This window comes from Grampus griseus, assembly GCF_964374135.1.
Source record: "Grampus griseus genome assembly, chromosome: 18".
In the NCBI taxonomy this organism is placed as follows: domain Eukaryota; kingdom Metazoa; phylum Chordata; class Mammalia; order Artiodactyla; family Delphinidae; genus Grampus; species Grampus griseus.
The window spans coordinates 14542165-14566851 of NC_139012.1; the positions used below are offsets into that span (position 1 = coordinate 14542165).

The 24687-nt window shown below is 42.0% G+C and overlaps 1 protein-coding gene across 4 annotated transcripts in view; it reads right to left on the reverse strand.

Moving 5' to 3' along the window:
- Nucleotides 1–23867, reverse strand: part of CLDN10 (claudin 10) — a gene marked incomplete at its 5' end in the record, with an annotated part of 100502 nt that extends 76635 nt beyond the window's left edge. For 2 of the 4 annotated variants that reach the window (XM_082675518.1, XM_082675515.1), the window contains one exon: nucleotides 23711–23867. In XM_082675518.1, the coding sequence (XP_082531644.1) occupies nucleotides 23711–23867 (157 nt within the window). Of the gene's footprint in view, nucleotides 1–23653 lie in introns of all 4 variants that reach the window. The other 2 variants (XM_082675517.1, XM_082675514.1) reach the window with 1 other exon arrangement.
- Nucleotides 23868–24687: the final 820 nt, after the last annotated feature.

Genomic DNA, 24687 nt, shown 5'->3' on the forward strand with positions numbered 1-24687 from the left:
CTATTCAGCCTAGACTTAGACATCACAGGGTGGTGCCTGGTTGAGAGAAGAGCTCTCCCCTGGTCCCTCGTCACTGGGAATCACCGGGCATTACGGCCGCCTGCGATGCCCGCTGCCCATCTCTTCCTCAGTCCGTGTTGTACTGTATCCCCTCCCCAGGATGTTGTTAATATACGCGAAGGTCTCAGGAGTGTCCTGAGCAGAAACCCAATGGCCAGGGAGCCCCGGATGCTAAGCGCCATGGTCGGTGCAGTCAGGCCCCACGGTGTAGTCGTGGCACCGGCTTTCTCATCCTCACTCTTAAATTAAATACAGTTTGTCAAAAATAAACAAAAACAAAACAAAACAAAGCCCACGTCGAAACAGAACTCAAAGCTACAAAGAATAGATTGCTTATTGAAGATGTGGGCAGGAAGGGGGAGGAACAAAGTGGGCGGATTGTGGGGTAAATGTCTTAAACTATATTGAAGTCATTATTGAACGGTAACCAAATAGTTTACGAAGTAAATTTCTTCTTTTAGAGACCTTTGAGTTGATAAATGCAGAGGAATAATAGAATTGGAATATTGCGGTTTTGCAACCTCTAATGAAATGATGTATGAAGGCAAATGGTTTTCAATGCCTGCTAAATGATTAGCTGAAGCACTGATGGAAAGTTTGCAATGAATGGACCAGGCTGTGGTACCTGAACCCACCAATGATTCTTAATGCGGCTTCATGAGCCTCTTGGTGAGATGCAGTGAGAGCTCACGACACCAAAACAAGCAAAACAAAACGTGAGTATGATGAAGTCAGCCTAGCTCTAACTGCCAGCTTATAGGAAATACGTCCCCATAGGGATATAGTCAACACCACCAAAAATCAAGTATGGGACATTCTGCAGGCCCTTAGACACTATTGTTCTTCAACAAATAAATTGCATGGAAAAAAGAGAGAGAGAGGGACGGGGAACCTATAGATTAAAAGAGATTTAAGAGGCCTACCAGCCAAATTCAACATAGCAAATATAGGGGTCCTATATGGAGACTGATTTAAACAAACCAACTGTAAAAATTTTTAAATTATGAGAACATGAGGGCTATTCGAAACGCTGCTTGGATATTTGATGGTGTTACGGAAATGTAAATTGGGAGAGGTGGCGATGATGTTTATGTGACTATGTTCTGGGTTTTTTTAAATTTATTTATTTATTTATTTTTGGTTGTGTTGGGTCTTCGTTGCTGCATGCGGGCTTTCTCTAGTTGCGGAGAGTGGGCTCTACTCTTAGTTGCGGTGCATGGGCTTCTCATTGTGGTGGCTTCTCTTGTTGCAGAGCATGGGCTCTAGGCGCATGGGCTTCCACAGTTGTGGCACACAGGCTCAGTAGCTGTGGCTTGCGGGCTCAGTAGTTGTGGCTTGTGGTCTCTAGAGCGCAGGCTCAGTAGCTGTGGAGCACGGGCTTAGTTGCTCCGCAGCATGTGGAATCTCCCCGGACCAGGGATCGAACCCATGTCCCCTGCACTGGCAGGCGGATTCTTAACCACTGTGCCACCAGGGAAGCCCGTGACTATGCTTTTTAAAGCCCACGTATTTTCAGATATAGACTGAAATATTTGTGGGTAAAATAATTTTGATATCTGACACTTGCTTCAAAATAACTCAGCAGGGGTAGGAGTAGGGGTGAGGAGTAGAGAGGGTATAGAAAAAACAAGAGTTGTCATGTGTTGATAATCGTTGAAGAACAGAAGATGAGAACATGGGGGTTGATTATACTATTTTCTCTACTTTTATATATTATTTCCATTACAAAGTTTTTACAAGTACATGTTTTTTTTTAAATGCTTACTTCTCCATTGACATATTTTTAAGGCACCAGTCAAAACCTATTCCTTGTTTGTCTGTTGCCAATATATTTTCATTTGCCTCCTAAACTATATGTTTTTTAACTCTCTTTATCTATCTTGAGGAGGGCTCTCATTTAAGTCATACTTACTTGTAGTGATTTTTAAAATTTTATTGAAATGCATGTTCTGTAGCATAAGTAAGCTTCAATATATCTTCATCACCTTGTGATAAAATGCAGGTACCCCCTACTTTGACAAACAAGGCCCACCATAATCAAACTCCATCCTACATGTCAGACAAACTCTTCCAAAGTATAGAAGAGAGGAAATACTTTAAAACCCATTTTGTGAGGCCAATATTACCCTAAAAGCAAAACCAGACAAAACATCACAAAAAAAGAAAACTGCAGACCAATATTCATATTCAATGTATACAAAAATTCTTAACAGAATACAAGCAAGTCAAATCCAGCAACATATAAGAAGAATGATACACTTCAACATGGCAAATTTTATGTAATATATATTTTACCACAGTGAAAAAATAGTAAAATAATAAAAATAATTATACACCATGACTAAATGGGATTTATCTCAGGGATGCAAGGATGATTTAACATCAGTAAATCAACCAGTGTAATACATCACATCGCAAAAATCACATGATCATCGCAGTAGGTGCAGGGAAAGCATTTGACAAAATTCAAGTTCATGGACCTTCAGATTGAGAACACCCATTCTGGAAAGTCTCTAAACATAGCACATGACAAATAATAGTGAAGAAACACCCCAGGGCTAGAAGGTGGATTTAAGGGGCGCTACTGGGATAAAAATGTTCTTTTGAATCTACTGCAAAGAGTTTTCTTGAAACTGCCTTGATCATGAGCAATTAACAGTGTGAATGATTTATCTAAGATCTAAGAGGAGTACAGAGTGTAAACTCCTATAGGATAGGTGTGTGTATTCCTCCTATGCTACAGGCATAATTATTCCCCTCTAGGGGGGCATGAGTATCTTTGTGGTACCATAATTAAAGGGCCTTTGAGTGGCTTGGAGATTTAGGGCGAGTGGTTTAGACTTAGAATTAACACTAGCTGTGTGATCATAGGTCAGTTATTTAAACTATAAGTCTCAGGATTTTCTTTTAAATTTATTTATTTTGGCTGTGACGGGTCTTAGTTGTGGAATGCGGGACCTTTTAGTGTGGCATGCGGGCTCATAGTTTCGGCATGCTGACTTTTAGTTGCAATCATGCATGCAGGATCTAGTTCCCCAACCAGGGATCGAACCCGGGCCCCCTACATTGGGAGCGCAGAGTCCTACCCACTGGGCCACCAGGGAAGTCCCCCAGGATTCTTTTAATAGTTTTTATTCATATCTGAAGTTAGGATTCTAAGACCATAGAGGAGAATTAAAAAAAATAATACGTATGAAGTATTTAGTGCCTGGGCCATGGAAGTATTCATCATGATAAACAACATCCAAGATGGTGTAAATCATGGGTCTGTGTTGAGACAATTATGTCTGCCTCTTAGATAGATAGATGTCAGGCTAGAGGACTTCATAACAGCAAGTTAAAATGACTAATATTCTTGTTAAGGACTGGCCTTGCTGCTCGAATAACCTTGAAAACTGAAGAAAAGATTGGCCAGAGAATGAAATTTAATTTGGACAAGTTCAGCAGTTGTGCATTTAAAGTAAACACATAAATGGCACAAAGAAAAGACAGCACTGGCCAGATGTTGCCAAAAAAGAGGGTTTTTCAGGGCAAGGCCTCAGCCTGCATTTTGGGTCCTTGACAAAGGGTGATTTTGTTCACATAGGGGCAGAGCTTAAACTTACTTCAGCTCTGGCTAAATGCTAGAAATAATGTCACACCACTGAATCTGTGTAAATGGTTTCAAAAACTGCTTAAAGATATAACTATTAGTCAAGGGTGCAAACTCAAATGTTTCCATGGGTAACATAACTGAAGGAGGCCCCATGGGCTGTTGCAGAGAGAAGGGGGCCTGTCATCGGAGGGCATGTCCTGTCTAAAAGCGTTTATATTCAAAATGTTTCAGAAGCATCAACCAGCCAGACAAACAGGTTGTGGAGGCCTCAGTCCCGCGCAAGCAGCTTATAATCTCTGATCAGTGGAACAAGCATAAATTAGGTGTTTCTCTTTTGTATCCCTGAACGCATAGGTGGTCTTTTCCCTTCCAATCAGATAAATACTTGGCAGGAACTGAACTGCTAAAAGCTCTGAATTGTAGCATCGCAGAATCCTTGGAGTTGCTTGTCTTTTCCTCATTTCCGGTTGCTTCCAGTTCCCTTCACAAATTCTTCCCCCCCCTTTTTGTTTTCTAGCTAACACTCAGCTGCTATTTAGAATAAGATGGTATTTGACCAACTTTTTTTTTTTTTTTTTGGTCTTCTTTTCTAAGCACTTAATGCCTCAAACACTTCAATGTGTTCTGGCCCAAGAGCGCCCTCCTCTGTCAAGCAGTCACCAGGCCCTGATTTCTTTTCCCTTCCTTCCATCTTCGGAGTGGCTCCCAACCACCTGTGCCAAAGGGGCGCATGTGACAGAACCATCTCCAGCCCTCGGTGCTATTGACTACTCATCTGGAACTCTTGGTTTCCTTTGATAGCAAATTCTTTGCCTGTATGAAAGTTATTTACTTCTGAACAATATTCAGAGAATGGTCAAAGAAAATCAATTACAGTATTAATAAAATTTAAACACTTTTCTTTACAGGCTGATGAACAAAGTAAGCAGAAGTGATATAGGAACTGTAATCTAAAAGCAACTCAGCAATGTAGCATTAGAGGGTAATTTTTAAAAAGGTAAAGTCATGACACTCATGCAAATAATAAATGATCATTATTAATTCATGACATATTTATTATTAACTATTATTAATTCATGGTGGAATCAGTAAGATATTACAATTAGTTTTTATAGTCTCTCCCTGACAAATTCCTTTCTATCGCGATCATTTGCACTGCTGTGAACAGGAGTCATTTGTATCACTATTAGTTTTCTGCAAGTTAACTCTACCTTAACAGAGTTGTAAAATAGCCTAGTGAAAGACAAAAGTGCTCAACTCTAGAGGATAAAACAACCCTGCAAACATCATAATCCGGCATTCCACTGAAGAGATATTCTGTGGCCTGTCTTGCCCTTCCAGCATCTTTCACAGCTTTTCCCGTCAGTGGTGATCATTTTATTAACATCTCTCCATCTCGTCTTCATCCCTATCCCCTGCTTCCTCCCCCAACCCACAAGGAATCCTAGGCTTGGATAAATGGTGTCTGTGTGTATTATGGACTGTGTGAAAATGTTGGGAAGCTTGTAAACATTTTACAAGGATGTGGAGAGGGAAAAAAGAGGCTGACCTAGTAATAGAGGTTTAGGGAGATGAGGCTGATAAACACTCATCCAGAAAGGATGGTTATTATATAAATGGCATTTGAGGGCTGTTCCCCAAGCCCCCGTGTCTTAGTCAGCTTGGGCTGCTATAAAAAAGTATCACAGACTGGAAGACTTACAAACAACAGAAATGTATTTCTCACAGTTCTGAAGGCTGGCTGTCTGAGATAGGGGTACCAGCATGGTCGGATTCTGGTGAGGACCCTCTTCATGGTAACAGACTGTCAACTCCCCACTGTGTCCCAACATGGTGGAGACAGAGGGGGAGAGCTCTCTGGGGTCCCTTTTATAAAGGCACTGATCACCTCCCAAAGGCCCCATCTCCTAACACCATCACATTGGGGGTTAGAATTTCACCATATGAATTTGGGTGTGGGGGGACACAAACATTCAGTCCATTTTACCCCCCATTTCCTCCTCTTCCCACTCGAACATAAGCTCCATGAGAGCAAGGACTTTTTTTGGCCTCATTTTCTTTTTTTTTTTAAATTGAAGTACAGTTAATATACAATATTATGTAAGTTACAGGTATACAATATAGTGATTCACAATTTTAAAGGTTATACTCCATTTATAGTTATTATAAAATATTACCTATATTCCCTGTGTTGTGCAATATATCCTTGTAGCTTCTTTTATACATAATAGTTTGTACCTCTTAACCCCCTACCTCTATATCACCCCTCCCCGCTTCTCTCTCCCCACTGGTAACCACTAGTTTGTTCTCTCTATTCATGAGTCTGTTTCTTTTTTGTTATATTCAATAGTTTGTTGTATTTTTAGATTCCACATATAAATGATATATAATATTTGTTTTTCTCAGTCTGACTTATTTCACTTAGCATAATGCCCTCCAAGTCCATCCATGTTGTTGCAAATGACAAAATTTCCTTCTTTTTTATGGCTGAGTAGTATTCCATTGCATGTATATATGTACCACATTTCCTTATCCATTCATCTGTTGATAGACACTTAGGTTACTTTTATATCTTGGCAATTGTAAATAATGCTGCTATGAACATTGGGGGGTGTGTGTGTGTTTGTTTCTTTCGGATGTATACTCAGGACTAGACTTGCTGGGTCATGTGGTAGTTCTAGTTTTAGTTTTTTGAGGACTCTCCATACTATTTTCCATAATGTCTGCACCAAGTTACGTTCCTGCCAACAGTGTAGAGGGTTCCCTTTTTTCCACATCCTCACAAACATTTATTTTGTTCTTTTTCATGATCACCATTCTGACAGGTGTGAGGTGAGATCTCATTGTCATTTTGATTTGCATTTCCCTGATGATTAGTGATGTTGAGCATCTTTTCATGTGCCTGTTGGCGATCTCCATGTACCCTTTGAAAAAATGTCTATTCAGTTCTTCTGCCTCTTTTTTAATCTGGTTGTTTGTTTCTTTGGTTTTTTTTGATGTTGAGTTGTATGAGCTTTTTATGTATTTTAGATAATAACCTCTTATCAGTCATATCATTTGCAATTATTTTCTCCCATTCAGTAGGTTGTCTTTTTGTTTTGTCCATGATATTCTTTGTTGTGCAAAAGCTTTTGAGTTTAATTAGGTCCCATTTGTTTATTTTTGCTTCTATTTCCTTGCTTTAGGAGACAGATCCAAAAAAATATTGCTATGATTTATGTCAAAGAGTGTTCTGCCTATGTTTTCCTCTAGGAGTTTTATGGTTTCCGGTCTTACATTTAGGTCTTTAATCCATTTTGAGCTTATTTTTACATATGGTGTTAGTGAATCTTTGCCTTGTTTTCTATTGTGTCTCCAGTGCCTAAACAATGAATAGTACATGAAGGGGCTCCATTAGTATCTGTAGAGTGAATGAATGAGGAAATGAATGTTTCTCCTTCTCTGGATAAAAGAAATGTTGGCTCCAGTGCTAAAGACCAAAGAAAGAGAACTTCCTTGTTTCATCAGTGACTCTTGCAATCCCTGGCTTTCCTCTAATGTACTTCATTCATCCATCCAGCTAGTGTCTTTTACTGAATCTGCCTTGTTTTCCTAGTACTCTGCTACTTGTTGGTATTATAAAGATGAAAAGGATAAGATATGAGCTCTCAAAGACCATGCAATCTCAGTTCCAAGAGGAGATTTGGAGCAAAGGTAAGAGAAAGGAATCGATGCATATCAAATGTGAAAAGTAGAACTAGCAGGGTTTCTGAATAGGGAGGAATTAGAACAATAGTAAGTGAGGTGAATTATGACTGGACAAAGGTAAACTGTCCATCATAGGAAAGATCAAGGAATGGGGAGGTCTAATTATATGCCCTCACTCCCAAGAGTCCAGGACCATGGGTAAGTCTGAGTTCCCAGCTATAAGAAGCTAATATGTAATAGGAAAAATGAAACAAATGTTTGGGTTATAGTAAGAAACAAAGTAGTGAGAGGGAAAGTCTAATAACCTATGAGGTGGATCCAAAGGAGGAAACATTTTCTCTCTGTCTTCCACATCTTTGTGTCATATCTGATACGTATAAGCTGCTGCTGTGAAAAAAAAGGCAACTGGATATTGGAGCCTGTCCTTCTAGATCTGTGGTCTAGCGGGGGAGATAGAGCCCATCCATCCATAACCAGTGCTGTGCCTTGGCTGACTTACTCTGGCTCCTATCAGGTCTCGAGAGCCAATTGCTAAGCCAGTTTTTAAACACAGCCATTTTAAAAAGGTCAAATTTACAATTAAATAAATCATATGGAAAACAAAGGTAATAAATCCTCAAAACATATCACATCCTAAATTATCTGTGCTCTTGCGGATCTTAGGTTGACTATGTCTGTATAATTGTGGGCTAGTGTGCATATCTTCCCAACTCCTCATTCAGTGACATAACATTAGTAGCTTGAAATTGCCGTAGTAGAAGGTTTTACACCATTGACACCACAGAAATTGGCAAATGCTACAAATTGGGACTTTGCTCATCCTTTTGTTTTCTAGATTTAAGAAAATGATGTAGAAAATGTTTAAAATGTAGATTAAACTGAAAAGGATGTCATGTCTAAGCCATTACATTGTGAATAGCACAAAAAATTTGAGGAAATATTCTTCCAATATTCAAAACTATTATCCAAAGAAGTTACTTGTGTCGTTGACTATCAGGTGATATACCAACATGCTTCTTCGTTGTTTTGCTTTTACATGACTTGTTATGTATCAGGCAATGATCATGTAGGAATTACACTTGTTCATCAGTTGCAACAATTAGCTGGCCATGAATACAAAAATTCAGCTAAAAGCATTCTTTGAGAATCAATTGGCTACATGTAATTTATGATAAAGAATACTGTGCATCTTATTACTATTTGTAAATTGTGTGTGCTATGTATTCTTTATATCAGTAAAAATCTATCATAAACATACATATGTATTTACATGTACATGCATGTGCATATGTGTATATGCATCTATATCATTATATCTCTATTTATACTCATATTTTTTTTGGAGCACTGGTTGTTAACATTTACCACTGTCCAAAACCAAAAAACAGAGTGGACAGTAACAAATGCCATAAGGGAGTTGCAAGAGGCTGTGGAAGCAGATTCCCTGGGAAACGGGGAAGCTATCATGGGCTTCATGAAGGGGATGAGAGCCAATGGAGTCTGGAGGCAGAAGAACTCAAGGGTACCATTTCCTCAGAGGCCCTTGGCTTTGCTGGTCCGTGAGGGGAGAAGAGAGGTGCCTTTCTAGTAACAAGGGGGCCACTGCCTGCCTGAGGCTATCACTGTTGTCTGTTTTCTGGAAACCAGAATGAGACACAGGCTCTGAGGACCACAAAAGGTTGTATAAGAAGACAGGATGAGCTCAGGAATCATCAAAGCCTCTAGAAATAGGAATGTTCATCTCCTTCTGTGGCTCCAGGGACTGGTCAGTACAGAGCAAACTGTAGAGAGAATGGCCTAGTCCCACTAGCAGAAAAAGTCCACTAGCCATTGATTTCTGTAAAGGGACATTTTTCTTTAACTGGACTTGGAGGCTTGGAATTCAAACTTTATTGCAAAGTAGGGGGTAGAATTAGGCCCCCAAATGTCCTTTTGCATTACATGTAATTATTACATATCCTATAGAGTTGGACAGCATCTTTGCCCTCAATATCTATTCATATTCACAAATTTTCGTGGGAGTCAAGTTTTCTGAAAGGCACTAGGACACTAACATCATCCCCCAGACCCCACTTCCATTTTTCCATCCTCACACACCACCTGCTGTACTACCGTCTCCACTGAACCTCTAAGATGAGGCCAGAGTGTAGAAAGGACAGCACTTCCCTTCCCACTCTGCCATCAACCCCATAAAACGGAGGAGAGAGAAGAAGGGGAGCCTGAGCAGCGATATGGTCTCAGCATCAATTTTCTTCAAATTGTTGGAGGGGACAAGGTCTTGGTCCAATGTGGCACCAACATCAAAAGATAGCCTGACTTGGCCATCCTGACTGTGGGTGTATTTTGTGGGAAACACCTACCCATAGGTGAATTGAAATTGTCTCCGTCTTGGGACCCTTGGGACAAGTGTATCTGCAGGTGACACAGGGAGGGAGGGAAGAGGAGACAGGGTGGACGCAGAGGCCAGCAGTGGTGGAATATGACCTTGAGGAGAAATGAGGGCACTGGATTTCTAGGTGGGAGGAGCTTGTGCACAGTGGTGTTGTTGGGAGAGGTATGCCTGGGAGTCTTTTCTAGAAGCTATGTTTGCATAGAATGCATAGCTTTTACTCTCCTTTGTGTTTACTTAGAGGAAAGGCTGATGGAGTTTGAGGTGGAGCCGTGGTGGTGCTGGTGGTGGTGGGACTTGCGCCCTATTGAGAAGAACCTGAGTTCTCCCCTGAGACAATAACAAGCACGAAATGAGATCATTACGAGCACTGCCAGGAAGCTCGGAGATATTCAGGGCAGCGGCCCGCGGAAAAGTCTGGAGTTTCTGCCTGGATTCCATTTGCACTGGGGCAGAAACGTAAAGATACAGCATTTGTTCCCATAGACTGACGTAGTGTAGAGCGCAACTGTTACGCATAGAAAAGAATAAAATGAAAAGTATGAGATATAAGACAGGATTGGATTCTATCTTATACTCAAAATGTATTAAAGACCTAAATGTAAGACCGGAAACCATAAAACTCCTAGAGGAAAACATAGGCAGAACACTCTTTGCAGATATTGAAAAATCCTTGCATCCCTGGGATAAATCCCACTTGATCATAGTTTATGATCCTTTTAATGTAATGTTGGATTCAGATTGCTAGTATTTTGTTGAGGATTTTTGTGTCTATGTTCATCAGTGATATTGGCCTGTAATTTTCTCTTTTTTTTGTGGTATTTTTGTCTGCTTTTGGTATCAGGGTGATGCCATTTGCAGCAACATGGATGGACCTAGAGATTGTCATACTGAGTGAAGTAAGTCAGACAGAGAAAGACAGAATCGTAGGATATGGCTTATATGTGAAATCTAAAAACAAAACAAAACAATGAACTTATTTAGAAAACAGAAACTGACTCACAGACTTAGAGAACGAACTTATGGTTACCAAAGGGGAAGGGTGTGGAGGAGGGAGGGACTGCGGGTTTGAATTGACATGTACACACTGCTGTATTTATAATGGACAGCCAACAAGGACCTACTGTGCCGCACGCGGAACTCTACTCAATGTTATGTGACAGCCTAAATGGGAAAATAATTTGAAAAAGAATACATGTATAACTGAATCATTTTGCTGTACACCTGAAACTAAAACAACATTGTTAACCAACCGTATTCCAATATAAAATAAAAAGATAAGAAAAAAAACTAAAAAAAAAGATTACAGGCTGATTAAGGGAAGAATCCAGATTTAGGATTCTTAGGAAGGAAGGCCTGTCAATTAAGTTAATAATGGAAGATAATTACAAACATTGTAAGAAGCTAGTGAAGCACAGTTGAGCAGTCGGGTGTGTGTGGTCAGGGAACAGGGAACGAAGAGAACATCCTGACAGGAAAAAAATTCAGGAAGGAAACAACTTACTGTTGGAAAATGATTTCCACTCCTCATCTCAACTATTTGAGTTAAAAGAAAGTAAGACCCGTGAAAGAACAACTACTTCCAAAGCAGTCATCCTCGAACATGCTTTGTATCGCAGATAACCCGGGTGGTACCAGGCTATCTTGAGAAGGTTCTGGCGTGTGATCTGGTCTGTTTGCAGTGAATGGTGCTTTGTGCTCACCCTGCCCTTTTTACCCAGCTGCTTATAATGTGCAGAAAGTAAACCCTCAGAGAAACGGCCCCGCCGCCCAGCCCCTCTGCAGAGTCTATCGGATGAAGAGACGCAGAGCTCTGTTTTCTGCTGGCTGTGGTCACGCATGGCTGGAGGATTCATGGACAAGACCAACCGCTCCATCTGTATCTCAGAGTCACTGATTACCAAGAGAAGGACTCAGCCCAGAACCACGCAGAGGATAGAAAGTCCTCAGAGAGTGAGTCTGTTAGAGTAATCCGAACAATCAGAGCCATTCTTACCACATTCTGATTTCTCCGTTGCCCCTTTCAAATACAAGCCATTTTCTAAGGCCCAAAGGGAACACTGTGAACGGCGCCTAAGATTTTTCATAATGTTGTAACATCTGAATGAAAGGACCAGATGTGACCTTAGAATGAAGGCAATGACCAGGGAGAAGGGCAGGGGTCAAGGGAAGGCCCCAAATTTCAAAAGGGTACATTTCAGAAATTGCCATTGGTATGCTTGGTAGCAAACTCCAGATAAATTCTAGAATGGATAATTAAAGGGATGGTTTTAGAGCTCTTAGTAAAGCAAGAAGCTCCCAGTAGGAAGCGTATGATTCCCTAAGAGCAAGAAACATCATATTAGACAATTTCTCTTTTGACGAGTTTACTAGGATGCTTCAAAACTTCTATCGTGCTGTGCTGCTGGACAAGAAGGAGAGACACGGGGCTGGTCACCATGCAGACAGACTCAGTGATGGTACCAAGGATGGTGAACCACGCCCTATGGGCCCGTCCTCGCTCCCATTCACTCACCTCAATAAAAAAACTCACTAATTCGACAGACACCTTATAGAGCATGGACTTTATGGAGTTTATCTTCTGGGAAAGAGATAGGAAGAAATTGTTCAATCCCTGTCCTCATGGGGCTTATAACCTAGAGGTGGGAAAGGACAAGGACACAAGTAACCACAATCCAAGCCAGAAAAACAAAATCACAGAAAGAAAAGTACAAAGCGCTATGGGGGGATCAATGGAGACAAAGGTCCTATCTGGTTGGAAGGTTGAAAAGGCTTTGCATGGGAGATGGCACTGGAGGTGGAGCTGGAAGGAGGAGAGAGATGCGGGTGATGAAGAAAGGCATTTGCCCCACACGGTGTGAGCAGAGGCACAGACTAGGGAAAAGGTTAAGCACAAAGTCCAGGTTGATGGAAGCAGGGGGACGAGAAAGGCAAGTCAGGACTGCTGTGGCGCATTCCTCTCGCTGGGAAGCGGCCGCGGGGAGTCCTTCCATCAGGTGTTTGGATTCAGGAGTCACACCGTCTGGCATGAATCTTGCCATGGCCACCACCTTCCCCAAGAAATTAAGTTACGAAACTTCTCCAAGTGCTGGTTACTCCACCTGTAGACCAGGCCTGGTTACAGCAACGCCCCACGCTGAGGGTCACTGGGGAGTAGGCGAGATTCTGTGTCAATTCTGTGCCTGGCGCGGAGGGAGCGCTCTCTAAATGGGCTGAATGAAGCCCAGAATTAAACTGGAGGAAGCTCTGTTTTGCAAGTGTGATCTGAGAGCAAGTACAAAGAGCGGAAAATGTCTTCCTGATATTTGATCCCAATCTATGGAAAGCCATAGGCTGAGCCACAGAAAAGGCAGACCTCCCCGCAGGGAGAATGGGAGGGTGGGCAGGCAGATTCTGCAGAATTTGGCAACTGAGAAGGTGTGGGATCAGCAGTTTGGGAAAAGCAAGGAGGAGAAACGTGTGCAGCATCCTCTTGGATTTGGAGATCTGGGGACAAGTGTGGGACTGGGTGGAAGATGTCTTTACCTCTATGGGAGGAATTCCACAGAGATCACAGGGAGTGTGCTAAAGGCTTTTGGGTGACGCTGAACTGGGAGGTTGGTGAATACAAAGATGACCAATCAGGATTCAAAACAGTCTTGAAGGCTAGAATTTGCGTTGGAGAAAACCACCACAATAATAGCAAACTCATTTATTAGCTTATTTAATCTTTTTCATAAGGGAGATATTATTATCATGCTCATTTTACAGGTAGGGAAACTGTTGAAAGTCAGGTTTCAAGGTCTGTGCTCTAGAGGGAAGAAAGAAGGAAACTGATCTTTATGGATCAGTGTGCCAGACACGAAGTTTCACCCAAGGGAATACTTAGGAAGCTGGAAGACCTGGAAGGAGCTCAGATGATTTAAAGTAGGACCTGGTAGATGAAGATGACAGTGTGATGAAACGTTATTTCTAGGCGCTCCATAGGCCTGTGAGAGGCATTTGAGCACGAGGCAGAGAGCTAAATTTTCTGTGCTGACCCCCGATCCATGTGAATTATTTCCTACTATGGCATGAGGAGCAGGGATGTTCAACTGTTTCTGTTCAGTGGGTCCACATTCCTGTCTGCGATAATCTCGGTCTCTAAGTCTGTCTTTTGACTCTGATGACTATGGTGTGGCATATGTGGGAGATGTCTACATGGTGAAGTTGCACGTGTGAGTGTGACGTGTAGAGGCGTCTGCAGGGTGAGAGTTTGTATAGACGAGTAGTTAGCTGTAGAACCAGCTGCGTCTGTGTACATGCGTGTGCCCACGTGGTGTGAACACTCTGGTGTGAATCTGTGTTATGATTCTAGTGTAATTGGAGCACAAGCTGCATGGCTCACCACCTTGGTCAAAGGCACACCCCACCCTCACCCCCAGCACTCCCAGGAGGGATTAACGAAGGAGCAGGAAGCAGAAGCAGAAAGAGCCCTGCAGAGCAGAGGCTGGGGTACTGCTCACTAAGAACCTGCTGACCCCACTATAGGAAGAGCGTAAGAGCTGCAGCTAGAACAGGAATTTCCCTGCGGAGGGCGCTAATGTCTCTCAGACTCCAAACCCTCCCAGTACTGACTTGAATCTGGGATAGAGGGAGTCAGTAGGATAACGTGGGTATTTTCCCAGATGATATACATGGATTCCAGATTAATTCTCTCATAGCGCCTGTGGGCTCCTCTTTGTGGCTCCATCACCTACCAAGACCACCGCCAACTGCATTCTCTTTATCAATTGGGCTGTGGATGTGATTCCTGCTTCGCTCCTTCCCTCGCCCTCTCCCGTCCCCCCCAGTTCTCACAGCTTGCAGAACAGTCCTTCCCGAGGCACAGGGTGGGAGAAGAGCGTGTTCTGGTGAGGAAGCAGAACTCAGAGCAGAGGAAATGGGTGAGCCAGAGGGCAGACCAGCCAGGTCTGGAGCTCAGAGTTGAGAGCAGGCATTGGGTCAGGACTGAATGGCCAAGCAAGCTGGAATTAGCGGGTAGGACAGTCATAAGACAGTTGTACTGCCTGGAACCCAGACATCAGCCAGCAGAACAAAGTGAGAGTCTGAGGTCCAGGTTTCAGCAGGAGAGTGGGCATCAGCTGATCTCCAGGAGCTGGGAGGCTGAGCAAAGCAGGAAGAGCACGGAGCCAGGGCACAGGGCCAAGGAAGGGTCCTGACCCCTGCAATAGAGAACCAGCTTCGTGGAGAGTCCTACAGAGCAGGCTGAAATCCCCAAACACGACTGGCTGGAGGTTTGCAGGTTGGGCGTAAATGAGAGCATTTGCTGTAGTCAGACAGGGAGAAAATAGCCTTCTGTTTCCTCTGCCCACCTTGCCACATTTTGTGTTGTCACATTTTGTGCTCTGGAGAAAATCTGTCTCCCAGTAGGGTGACTGGTCTGCTTATTATACATGGACTATATTTGGTTTGTATAAATGAAAAATATTGATCCAAAGATATCCAGTTAAAGGCAGGATTTGTCCTCTCGTATTCCCCCCAGCCCAGCAGCACTTAGCTCTACGCCTGGATTTAGAAGCAGTCATTCCTTCCCTGGGAAGGGTTAGGGGGCACATCCCTTGGGTTTGCTTAGGACCTTTAAAAATATCAGTTCAAGATAGAGAATTGCATATTTACTACATTGATTCTAACATACATTAATATATTGATTTAAATATAATAACATTAATATAACATATGTATTATGACTTTTACTACTTTAACTTCTAGGCTATGAACATCTCCAGGGCAGAGACAGGTCTTTTTATTGCCTTGTTCCCAAGCAACCAGCATGGAGCCCATGAGTAGTCCAAAAATATTTAAGTCAATATGCAAATCAGGAATACTGATGTTTAACTATTTCTTTTTCTTTTTATATATTCACAGAATCTCAGATCTCAAACTGGTTATGACTTTAGAGATTACCCAGTGTGTCTTCCCAACCAATGCAGGAATTATTTCTACCACCTTTTTAGTAGAGGATCATCAGCCTCCTCTAGATACTTCTAGTCAGTTCTTTGTGGGACAGCCTGTTCCGTTGTTGGGCAACTCTGATAGAAATTGCTTCTTCAGAGAGCCCCTAACTCTGATTCCCTCGTAACAGCTACCCAGGGGTCCTACTCATCTTCTTCCCATTCCTCCATCCCTCTCACACCCTTACCCACCATATTCTTTTCCTTTTTTCCAGGTGAAACAATTGCCCACGTGAATTTATTTCAAGACCTCTCGTCTTCCTAGTTACCCTCCTCTCACATCAGTGAATGTGGTTTGTATTCACGTTCCTTAAGATATGGTGCCCAAGACCAGCACTGTGCAATTTGACTATGGAATATGCGGGAGTGAGGGGCTAGTACCCTTCCAATGTGGACATTCTTACGCTGTTATTGGCACTTCGGATTGCATTAATCTTCATGGCTGCTACCTTTTCCTGTTGTTTTTACTAAACATCTAAGAAGCACAGCTTGTTTTTTTTTTTTTAAATTAAATTCAGTCAAACTATTCTCTCTCATTCTATCCAATCGATTTTTAAAGCCAAACATTAAGTTGAGAATCTGACTGCTTGAGATCTTTGTATGTATTGGAAAATACTGTCCTGGGAGAAGGGATGGAACTTAGGGTGGGACCTGCTCTGTAGCCAGCTTCCCCTTCCACTGCCCCCAAGTCTCTGGGCAGGAACCTCGGAGCACCCATGACCCCTTCATCCCTCATGAGTCACCAAGTTACTCGGTCTTATCAGTTCTACCTCTAAGTACCTTCCTTGTCTGTTCCCACTGTTGCCCTCACATGAGGTTCAGGTTCTCACATGAAATACTGCAGGATCTTTCTGAAATGCCAGTCCCGTCAGGGATTCTCTGCTCAAAATGTTTCAACGGCTTTCCGGCTCCTCTAAGACAAAGTCAAAATCCCCTCATAGAGCTTACAGGTCCCTTTGCAAGTCCCCCTCCATGTGCACCTGCACCCCATCTTGACGTCCTCCCGCACATCCACGTGGAGTCTTTCCAATGTGCTCGCTGGTCCCCGAGGCGCTCGGCTCCTTTCTGCTTGGAGGTCTTTGCTCGTACGTGCCAGGCCCTGCTCTGAACGCTCTACACAAATTAACTCACTTCATCTTCACCCCCACCCTCTGAAGTAGATAATATTACTCCCATTTTACAGACGGGGGAGCTCATATGTTAAGCATTTTGCCTGGTGTCATGCAGTTAATAAGTTGTAGAGCAGGATGAGTCCCGTGACCCGAAATGCCCCCCCTTTCTTCCTCCTGGGTGAACTTCTACCCATCTTTCAAGACAATTCAAGCACTGGCTTTTCTGGGAAGTCTGCCTATGCCCTGAACTTAACCCCAGATAGCACTTATCGTTCTGGGATAATCGTTTGCTAAATGATCATCTCCCTCTAAGCAGCACATCCACGGAGATAGGCCCCTGTGCTTTCCTCACTGAGCCCCCAGAACCTATATTCTGTGCCGGGAATCTAACGAATGCTTTGATGAAAGGAACTCATTAATGAATAAGTGAATTAACTACTTACAGGGTTCCTTCTGTAGTTGTAATATGGCATCATAGCCATTTTTACCAAATTGTTAATTTTGGGTCATCAGTTTTTCCTATAATGTGTACAAAAATCTACCCAAAGCTTAATTGTACATCAATTCTTAATTTTCTTAAGAAAGAATTTAAAAGTTCTTAATTTTCCCCTGAAATTCAGATCAGTTATCCTGGCTTTGTCTAAGAGCAATACTGTTTTCTGAAGTGCTCTGGAATTACTTAAAAACGCACAGCGGCAGTATGTTTTAAAACTACCAACCCCAGTTTGCTCTTTGCTCAGGTGTCCTTTGAGTTCATCCCCTTGAGGATGCGAGTTAGTCTGTAAGGGAATGGAGCAGAGGAGACTCAGGAGCGCCAGCTTGCCGCACGTGCGGTCGGACGGGCAATGAGCGAGAGAGGAGCAGTGGGCCCGGAGAGAAATACGCCTGAGCCTTTTCTACACATCATCATCATCTTATAGATAAGAAAGGGAAACAAAGTGAATTTAAGTGACTTATCCAAGGGCACACAAGAAATTAACGGCAGAGCTAGGACTTAAACGCAGGTTTGGGGCTGGTACAGAATGCTGAACATTTCCCCAAAAGCTCTATAGACGACCATACAAAGTTATAAATACGTTCTCCTGTTGAGTCTCAGATATTTTGTCTGTAAAATGGGGATTATACCATCTTTTGGATAAATACGATAATATATGTGAAAGCACTTTGTAAAATGCAAATATGATTCGAATCAATATATTAAACTGTCTGTCACAAAATTTTTCCCAGTTCTTAGGGCCAGGAATATTTGAGTAAACTTTGTCCATTTTTTGACTGCCCAGCATACAAACGCACCTTAGTTCTGGTGAAGCTCTATCTCCCACCATGGAGCCCGAAATGGGCCTTTTCTCCTCATCTCCAGCAGATGCAACATATGATTGACAAAATGAAGAGGCCCACGTCTGTGGTGAGAACCTGACTTCTAGATGCAGTGTGGTCTTGCCTTATAAGGTACAGTAAATCCTAACCTGTAGGATAAGCATAAACTGTAGTCTAATGAGCACAATAGCCTTTGCTTTGTTATAAATATGACATAAGACATGCAACAAGGCATCAGAGGCATCCTTCTATTAGGTTCTGGATTCCAGGAAGCAGCTACTGCAGTCCTGGCTGGAAACCAATAGATGGAGCGGAAGTAACGGTCACCTTCCTGCCACTGAGATGTGAGCTCTCCAGGCACTGAAATCTGTATTCATAAGAATGATTGCTGCCCTTTATGGTGTGCGTCTCGCCCGTGTTATCTCGTTTCATCGCCATTTAACAAGTAAGAAAACTGAAGCACAGGGAGATTAAGACCCTTAGTTAGTAAACGGTGAGTCCATCACACTCAAAGTCTAGACTCAAAGATTCAGACTCTAAGCAGAATTTCTCACCCTTTTATGTGCATGGGGGACACCTGGAGATGTTGTTAAAGTGCAGATTCTGATTCTGTGGGTCTGTGGTGGGGCCTGAGAATCTGCATGTCTAGCAAGCTCCCAAGTGATATGGATGCTGCTGGTCTGAGGACCACACTTCAAGAAGCAAGGTTCTAAATCGTTCTTGAAAAGTGCACTTGAAGCACTTTGAAGAGTGCTTCTTGAATCTCACCATAAAAAACACTCATGGCCCTTCAACTATGCACTTCCCTAGGGCTTCTCCTTTTGCCAGAGCTTGGTGACATGAGAGGAGAGTCCCTATGCCTCTATTAAAGGCTGATTTCTTCTTCCATTTGTTCAATCCACAAACCTTTATTGAGAGCCTGCCTGGAGCCAGCCATATGGTGGGTGCTGAGGATACCAGGATAAGTAAGATAAGGTCCTGGCCTCTAAGAGAGGAGCTACTGATGGACACAGGCTGTCCTGAAAACCTGTGAACACCCTGCAGCAGACTGACTTAGGACCAGGTCCACTTGTGGGCTGCCTGGGCTCTGGTACCATCCTCACCACCACAAGGTGTGGGCATGTTTCAGCACGTGGGTCCAATCCTCTTGGCACAGAGACAACTTTCTGGCGGCTCCTCCTGTCCAGAGTCTACTGGGAAAATACAATTCACCTACCTTGGGTCATTGATTGTGTCAGTAAACATAAAACTATGCCATTTTTTTGTTGGGATAAGAACGCACTAAATGTTTCTTACACTTCTTTTGGGGTGAGAGCTGCCAAAGACAGAACTTGAGTTTTTCTACATGCTTTTAGATAACTTTACATGCATTTGGATCACAACAAGAAAATCACTCTGAATGAAAATTAACCTTAGGTTTATTTAACAAAATTAAGTCTCAGAAAGCAATCAGAAGTTTAGCAAATGGACACCTATCTTGAGATTAAAGGTAAATGCCTTCTAAGGCTGCAGAGATCTATCAAATGTGTTATTTTGAAAATATTTTTGAAACATCTTAATTATTCAAGTCAATTTTCCCTCACTGAGGCTGTAATTAGTTTTCATTTCTTATTACTGTTGTTTGAAATTTAAATGTACTCCTGTTATTTAGTCATAGACTAAGGCACACATTTCAACCAGGAAGAAATCTAAGGTTATGACATCAGATGGTTCCCACCTGTTCCCTATGTGAGAATAAACATCCACAGAAACCTCTTTTCTTTAGCAAATGCCATTCCTTTCCCCTATCTTTATGGCCTGGCTGTTGAGGGGATGGGGAGAGAGGTGAAGGATAGGCAGGTGAGGAGAGGTCCACCTTTACTAAGTGTCATATGGTCGTTTGAGATCATTCAGACCTATCTCCACTCAGATGCAGATAAGATTCTATACTGTCAGGATCCAGGAAGCCAGCAAGATAATAGATAAGTGGAGAAAAAGAGGGACAATTCTCAGGAGGAATAATGTTAGAGGACCCTATTACAGTCATCATTCTTCAGTGAACTTCTATGGCGAAGTGGTGAAGGATTGTAAAGCTCTTGAGTGAACTTCAAGTTGAAACGGGCTTTAAGGGACTCCTGGCATCCAGCTGTTTCAATATAAGGAGGAAGAAAGTTATGAATGAGGCACAGAGAGTTTCATTACCAAAGTCAAGGTCTTAAGACTAGTTAATAAAAAAGTCAGAACTTGAAGCTCCATCTGCTGAATTACCATCCAGTCATCTTCCTTTTTCCTGCCTGAGTACCCATCCTATATCATGCCAGCCTTCGTCCAGGAATACAATCTTGCCCTCATCACAAACTATCTGTCTCCTTATTATTTTGTTCATTCAGTCATTTTGCAAATATGTATCCAGAGCCCATTGTGTGCCTGGAGCACAAGGAGAACATCACAGACCAGGTCCTGCCCTCGAGGCGACCATGACTCAGCTTTACTCTCTCCTTGGAGCAATGCTTTCTGCATCCAGCCTTCCCCGTCAGAAATTACTGCTGCTCTCCCTGTGAGAGATGCTTTGCTTTCGCAGTTAAAACTCTCTACTAACATCGAGAGGAGAGAAAAACACAACACAACAAAACAAGAGACACAGCCTAGAGTGCATATTGCATCTAAAGACAGTGAATTGCTTTTGAAATTGAGTCAAGAAGTTTTCAGTCCACAATGAGGATTGAATTACAAGTGTCCCTATGGTGTTGTCCTGAAATGGATTCCACAGAACTATAGTTGAAGGGGGCCTGTGTTTTTCACAACTGGAAATGCCCCTTGCCCAAAGAAATGCTGGCTTACACCAAATCTTTTAAGGTTGTAGTCACTACTAATGTAAATGGGTTCCTAAAAAACTGTAGCTATACTGGGTCATCTAAGAGGGTTAGTTAGCAACAAGAAGGTATGACTTTGACAGTGACGTTATGTAACCAGCAAGGAAAAAAAAATCTAGCAGTTTAAAAAGATTTTCTGTTGTTCTTTCTTAGAGGAGGCTTAATGTGGCCTAAGTCTAAGAAGATTTGTCTCAAATTGACAATGTAGGCTTAAATCAATTTATTATTTTAAAACACACTATAACCATTTTCATTCCCCTTTGGCTTCTGAGTTTTTTTCTTAATTTGGAATTATTGTGATAATTGAGAGCCTACTGGCATAGAAAGCTTCCCAACACCCCACTGTTGTGTTTTCAAATAAGAATAAAGGAAAAGCAACCGGCCTCATCAGCAATGACTCCGTGTGAATGAGGACATCCAAACTGGTGAGTGTCCATTTTCTTGGAAATATGAATCAGTGTTCCTGATGTTGAATATAGATTTCTGTAGTAACCTGTATCTTTGCTAAAGATTTTGATTCAGGATGAAGGAAGTAGAAAGATTATGTTAAATGAATTTTACAAATTCTAATTGAAGCATTGTCAGTGGACAAGGTTTTCCAAATTACCTCTCGTGTGCAGGGTACAGAGCAGACATAGAATACATTATTTTTACTACTGAGAAACAAAATCAAGAGGATAAAGTTTTAAGGTGGAAGGTTATTTGGACCACTGTCAACACTGTTCATTAATTAGCCCACTTTGGAGCTAAGGTTGAACACCTATTTTTCACAATAACTCGGTTTCATTAAGGAATAGAGAATGAAGGGTAATAACACTATACATATATATATAATATATATATATATATATATATATATATATATATATATATATATATATATATATATATATATATATATATAGAATGAACCCAGTAGAGAACAAAAAAATACACTTAGCCGCATGACATAACTTCTACCTGCCGCCTCAAGGTGGGAATGGGCCAAGAGGTCTGTGGAATGACAACAGTGTCCCCATAATACTCTTCTCTTTTTACAATTTTCCCTGAACCTAGGGAAACCTTCCGTAGTAGAAGGAGAATTTTGAAATATCCTAAAATAAGTTTAGAAGCTGGGACTGAAGAGAGAGTAGCACTGATTCCTCTAATGGGTGCTCAGGAAAGTCCATGTTACTTGGAGGCCTAACTGAGGTGTCCAAGCTTGAACACTTCCCTTTATTGTCATTAGACTCTCCTGGATTTAACTAAATATCCTCTCTTCATCCTTTGGCACGCACTGTGGACTAATGACGTGAATACTTGACACAAAATCCCATAAAATATGATGCTTTAGTAACTTCCTAGTTAAAATTTGATCTCATTTCCTTTATTGGGGCCAGGGTACAGTGTTGCCATTTTATTGTGAAAAGTCTATATATTATAAAACACCAGGGGCAATTTTTAATGTTATAAACCCACAACCTGCAGCTGATTTGTAAACATAATCAAATAGGCAGAAAGCGGGGGCAGGTAGTGATTCTTATAATGACATACAAGCAAATAGCAAATAATTGTTGCCCTGGAGGTATCCTGTTGTGTGAAAATGGCTTTTTTTGAAGTATAGTTGATTTAAATATTATATTGGTTTCAGGTGTACAATATAATGATTTGATATTCTTATACATGATACTGAAAATGCCCTTACAATTTTTCCCTCTTTAAAATACACAGTTTCTAATAGTTTCTAGTATGCCTAACATTGAAAGCTTGTCTACATACTTTTTTTTTTTTTTTTTTTTTTTTTTTTTTGCGGTACGCGGGCCTCTCACTGCTGTGACCTCTCCCGCTGTGGAGCACAGGCTCCGGACGCGCAGGCTCAGCAGCCATGGCTCACGGGCCCAGCCGCTCCGCGGCACGTGGGATCTTCCCGGACCGGGGCACAAACCCGTGTTCCCTGCATCGGCAGGGGGACTCTAAACCACTGCGCCACCAGGGAAGCCCTCTTAACTACTTTTTAAAATTTTCTTGCTCTGCTGTATTATCACTAAACACGATTTTTTTAAAAAATATGGAAACCCCTTTAAAAACCCCTACATCTCTCAACACTGTCCATCTTCTCATATGTTTCTATCACTGTGAATATACACACGTATGTGTATGGATTTCATGCTAGAATGGCCTGAGGAAGTATAGGGACTTAGGATAACATGTGATCAGGACTTCCCTGGCGGTCCAGTGGTTAAGACTCTGTGCTTCCACTGCAGGGGCATGGGTTCCATCCCTGGTCAGGAAACTAAGATCCCGCATGCCGCGCGGTGAGGCCACAAAAACAAAACAGTACAAGGTATGATCTACTGACGGCGTGTGTTTACCATATGTATATATATGGTGTCCTCCATGACACAAGGCAAATCAAAACCTGTTTTAAAACAAGCCAGTCACTTCTGCCCTTTCCTTTGGAGTCGATTATTCGCATTAGGTATTTCTAAAAGATCCATGCAGTTATTTGCCATATGAAAGACATGATTTAATTCTTTCAGTCAGCATTCATACACCCCGTCCCTCCTAGGCAAATCTTGGCACTTGGATTAAGTAGTCAGAGTTAACAGCCAACTGTATACGGACTCTTCAGCACAGTGAGGGGAAAAGTGACATTTTACCTCCACCCCAAACAAAGCTATTATATTTACCTTCTACTTTGAAGATAGTAAAGTGCGGTCGACAATGGAAAGAACCCAACGCGTTACCTGCGCAGTTCATCCACAGACCCTGGTAAACCCAAGTGGCCGTTATCACCGAGGATGCTCGGGTAGTTACTTTCCACTCATTGGATGCGGTGGCAGCGACGAGAGCGCCAAAGCCCCCGACGCCAAACACCAGAGCCGAGATCTGTGCCCTGGACATGTCGCTCAGGCGTCTCCAGGGACACTGTCCAGACAGATCGCTGCGGTGGTCTAGGCATGCAGCGGACACAACCCGCTTGGACCAGTGTTGCAGCAAGTTAATGCGGGCAGGTGACAGTACTTCATGCTCGGGTGGCCTGAGGAAGGACCAGAACTTAGGATAAAGTCTGATTTACCGATGGCATTTTAAAGGTAGCCTAAGACGATCTTTCTAACTTCCTACACAGATATTTACTAAAAGTTTGTAGATGGATTCTGAAGGTTTTGAGTTCGCAGATTTTTTTCCTGCCACATAGTTAATGTTTAATTTTCTGTTAGCCTGAAGCTTAATGAACCATGCAGGGACCAGATATTACAAAGTACAAATTATACAGTAACAGTTAAGGCTTCTTTGACCCATTGCTTTAGTCTTGCGTGCTTCTGAATCTTATATAAATGGAATCATAGTGCGGCTTTCTTCTGTAACCAATTTTTTCACACATTATGTTTGTGAAATTCATCTGTGTTCAGCAATGTAGCTATGGCTCATTAATTAGTACAGTAGAATATAGTATTTCATTAAATGAATTTTGCTGGGTTACACATTCATTTTGACTCAGTACTTTGAAGATATAATTCTATTTTCATTTGGCTTCCATTGTTGTTTTTGAGAAATCGAGCGTCTGATGTGTCATTTCTTTGGAGGTTAACCTGTATTTTCTCTTTGGTTTTAAGATTGTCTTTGTCTTTGGTTTTGGCAGTTTCACTAATTTTCTAAGTGTGGATTTAAAAAAAAAATCTTATTTGGGATTTACTGAACTTTTTGAAACTGATGATTCATT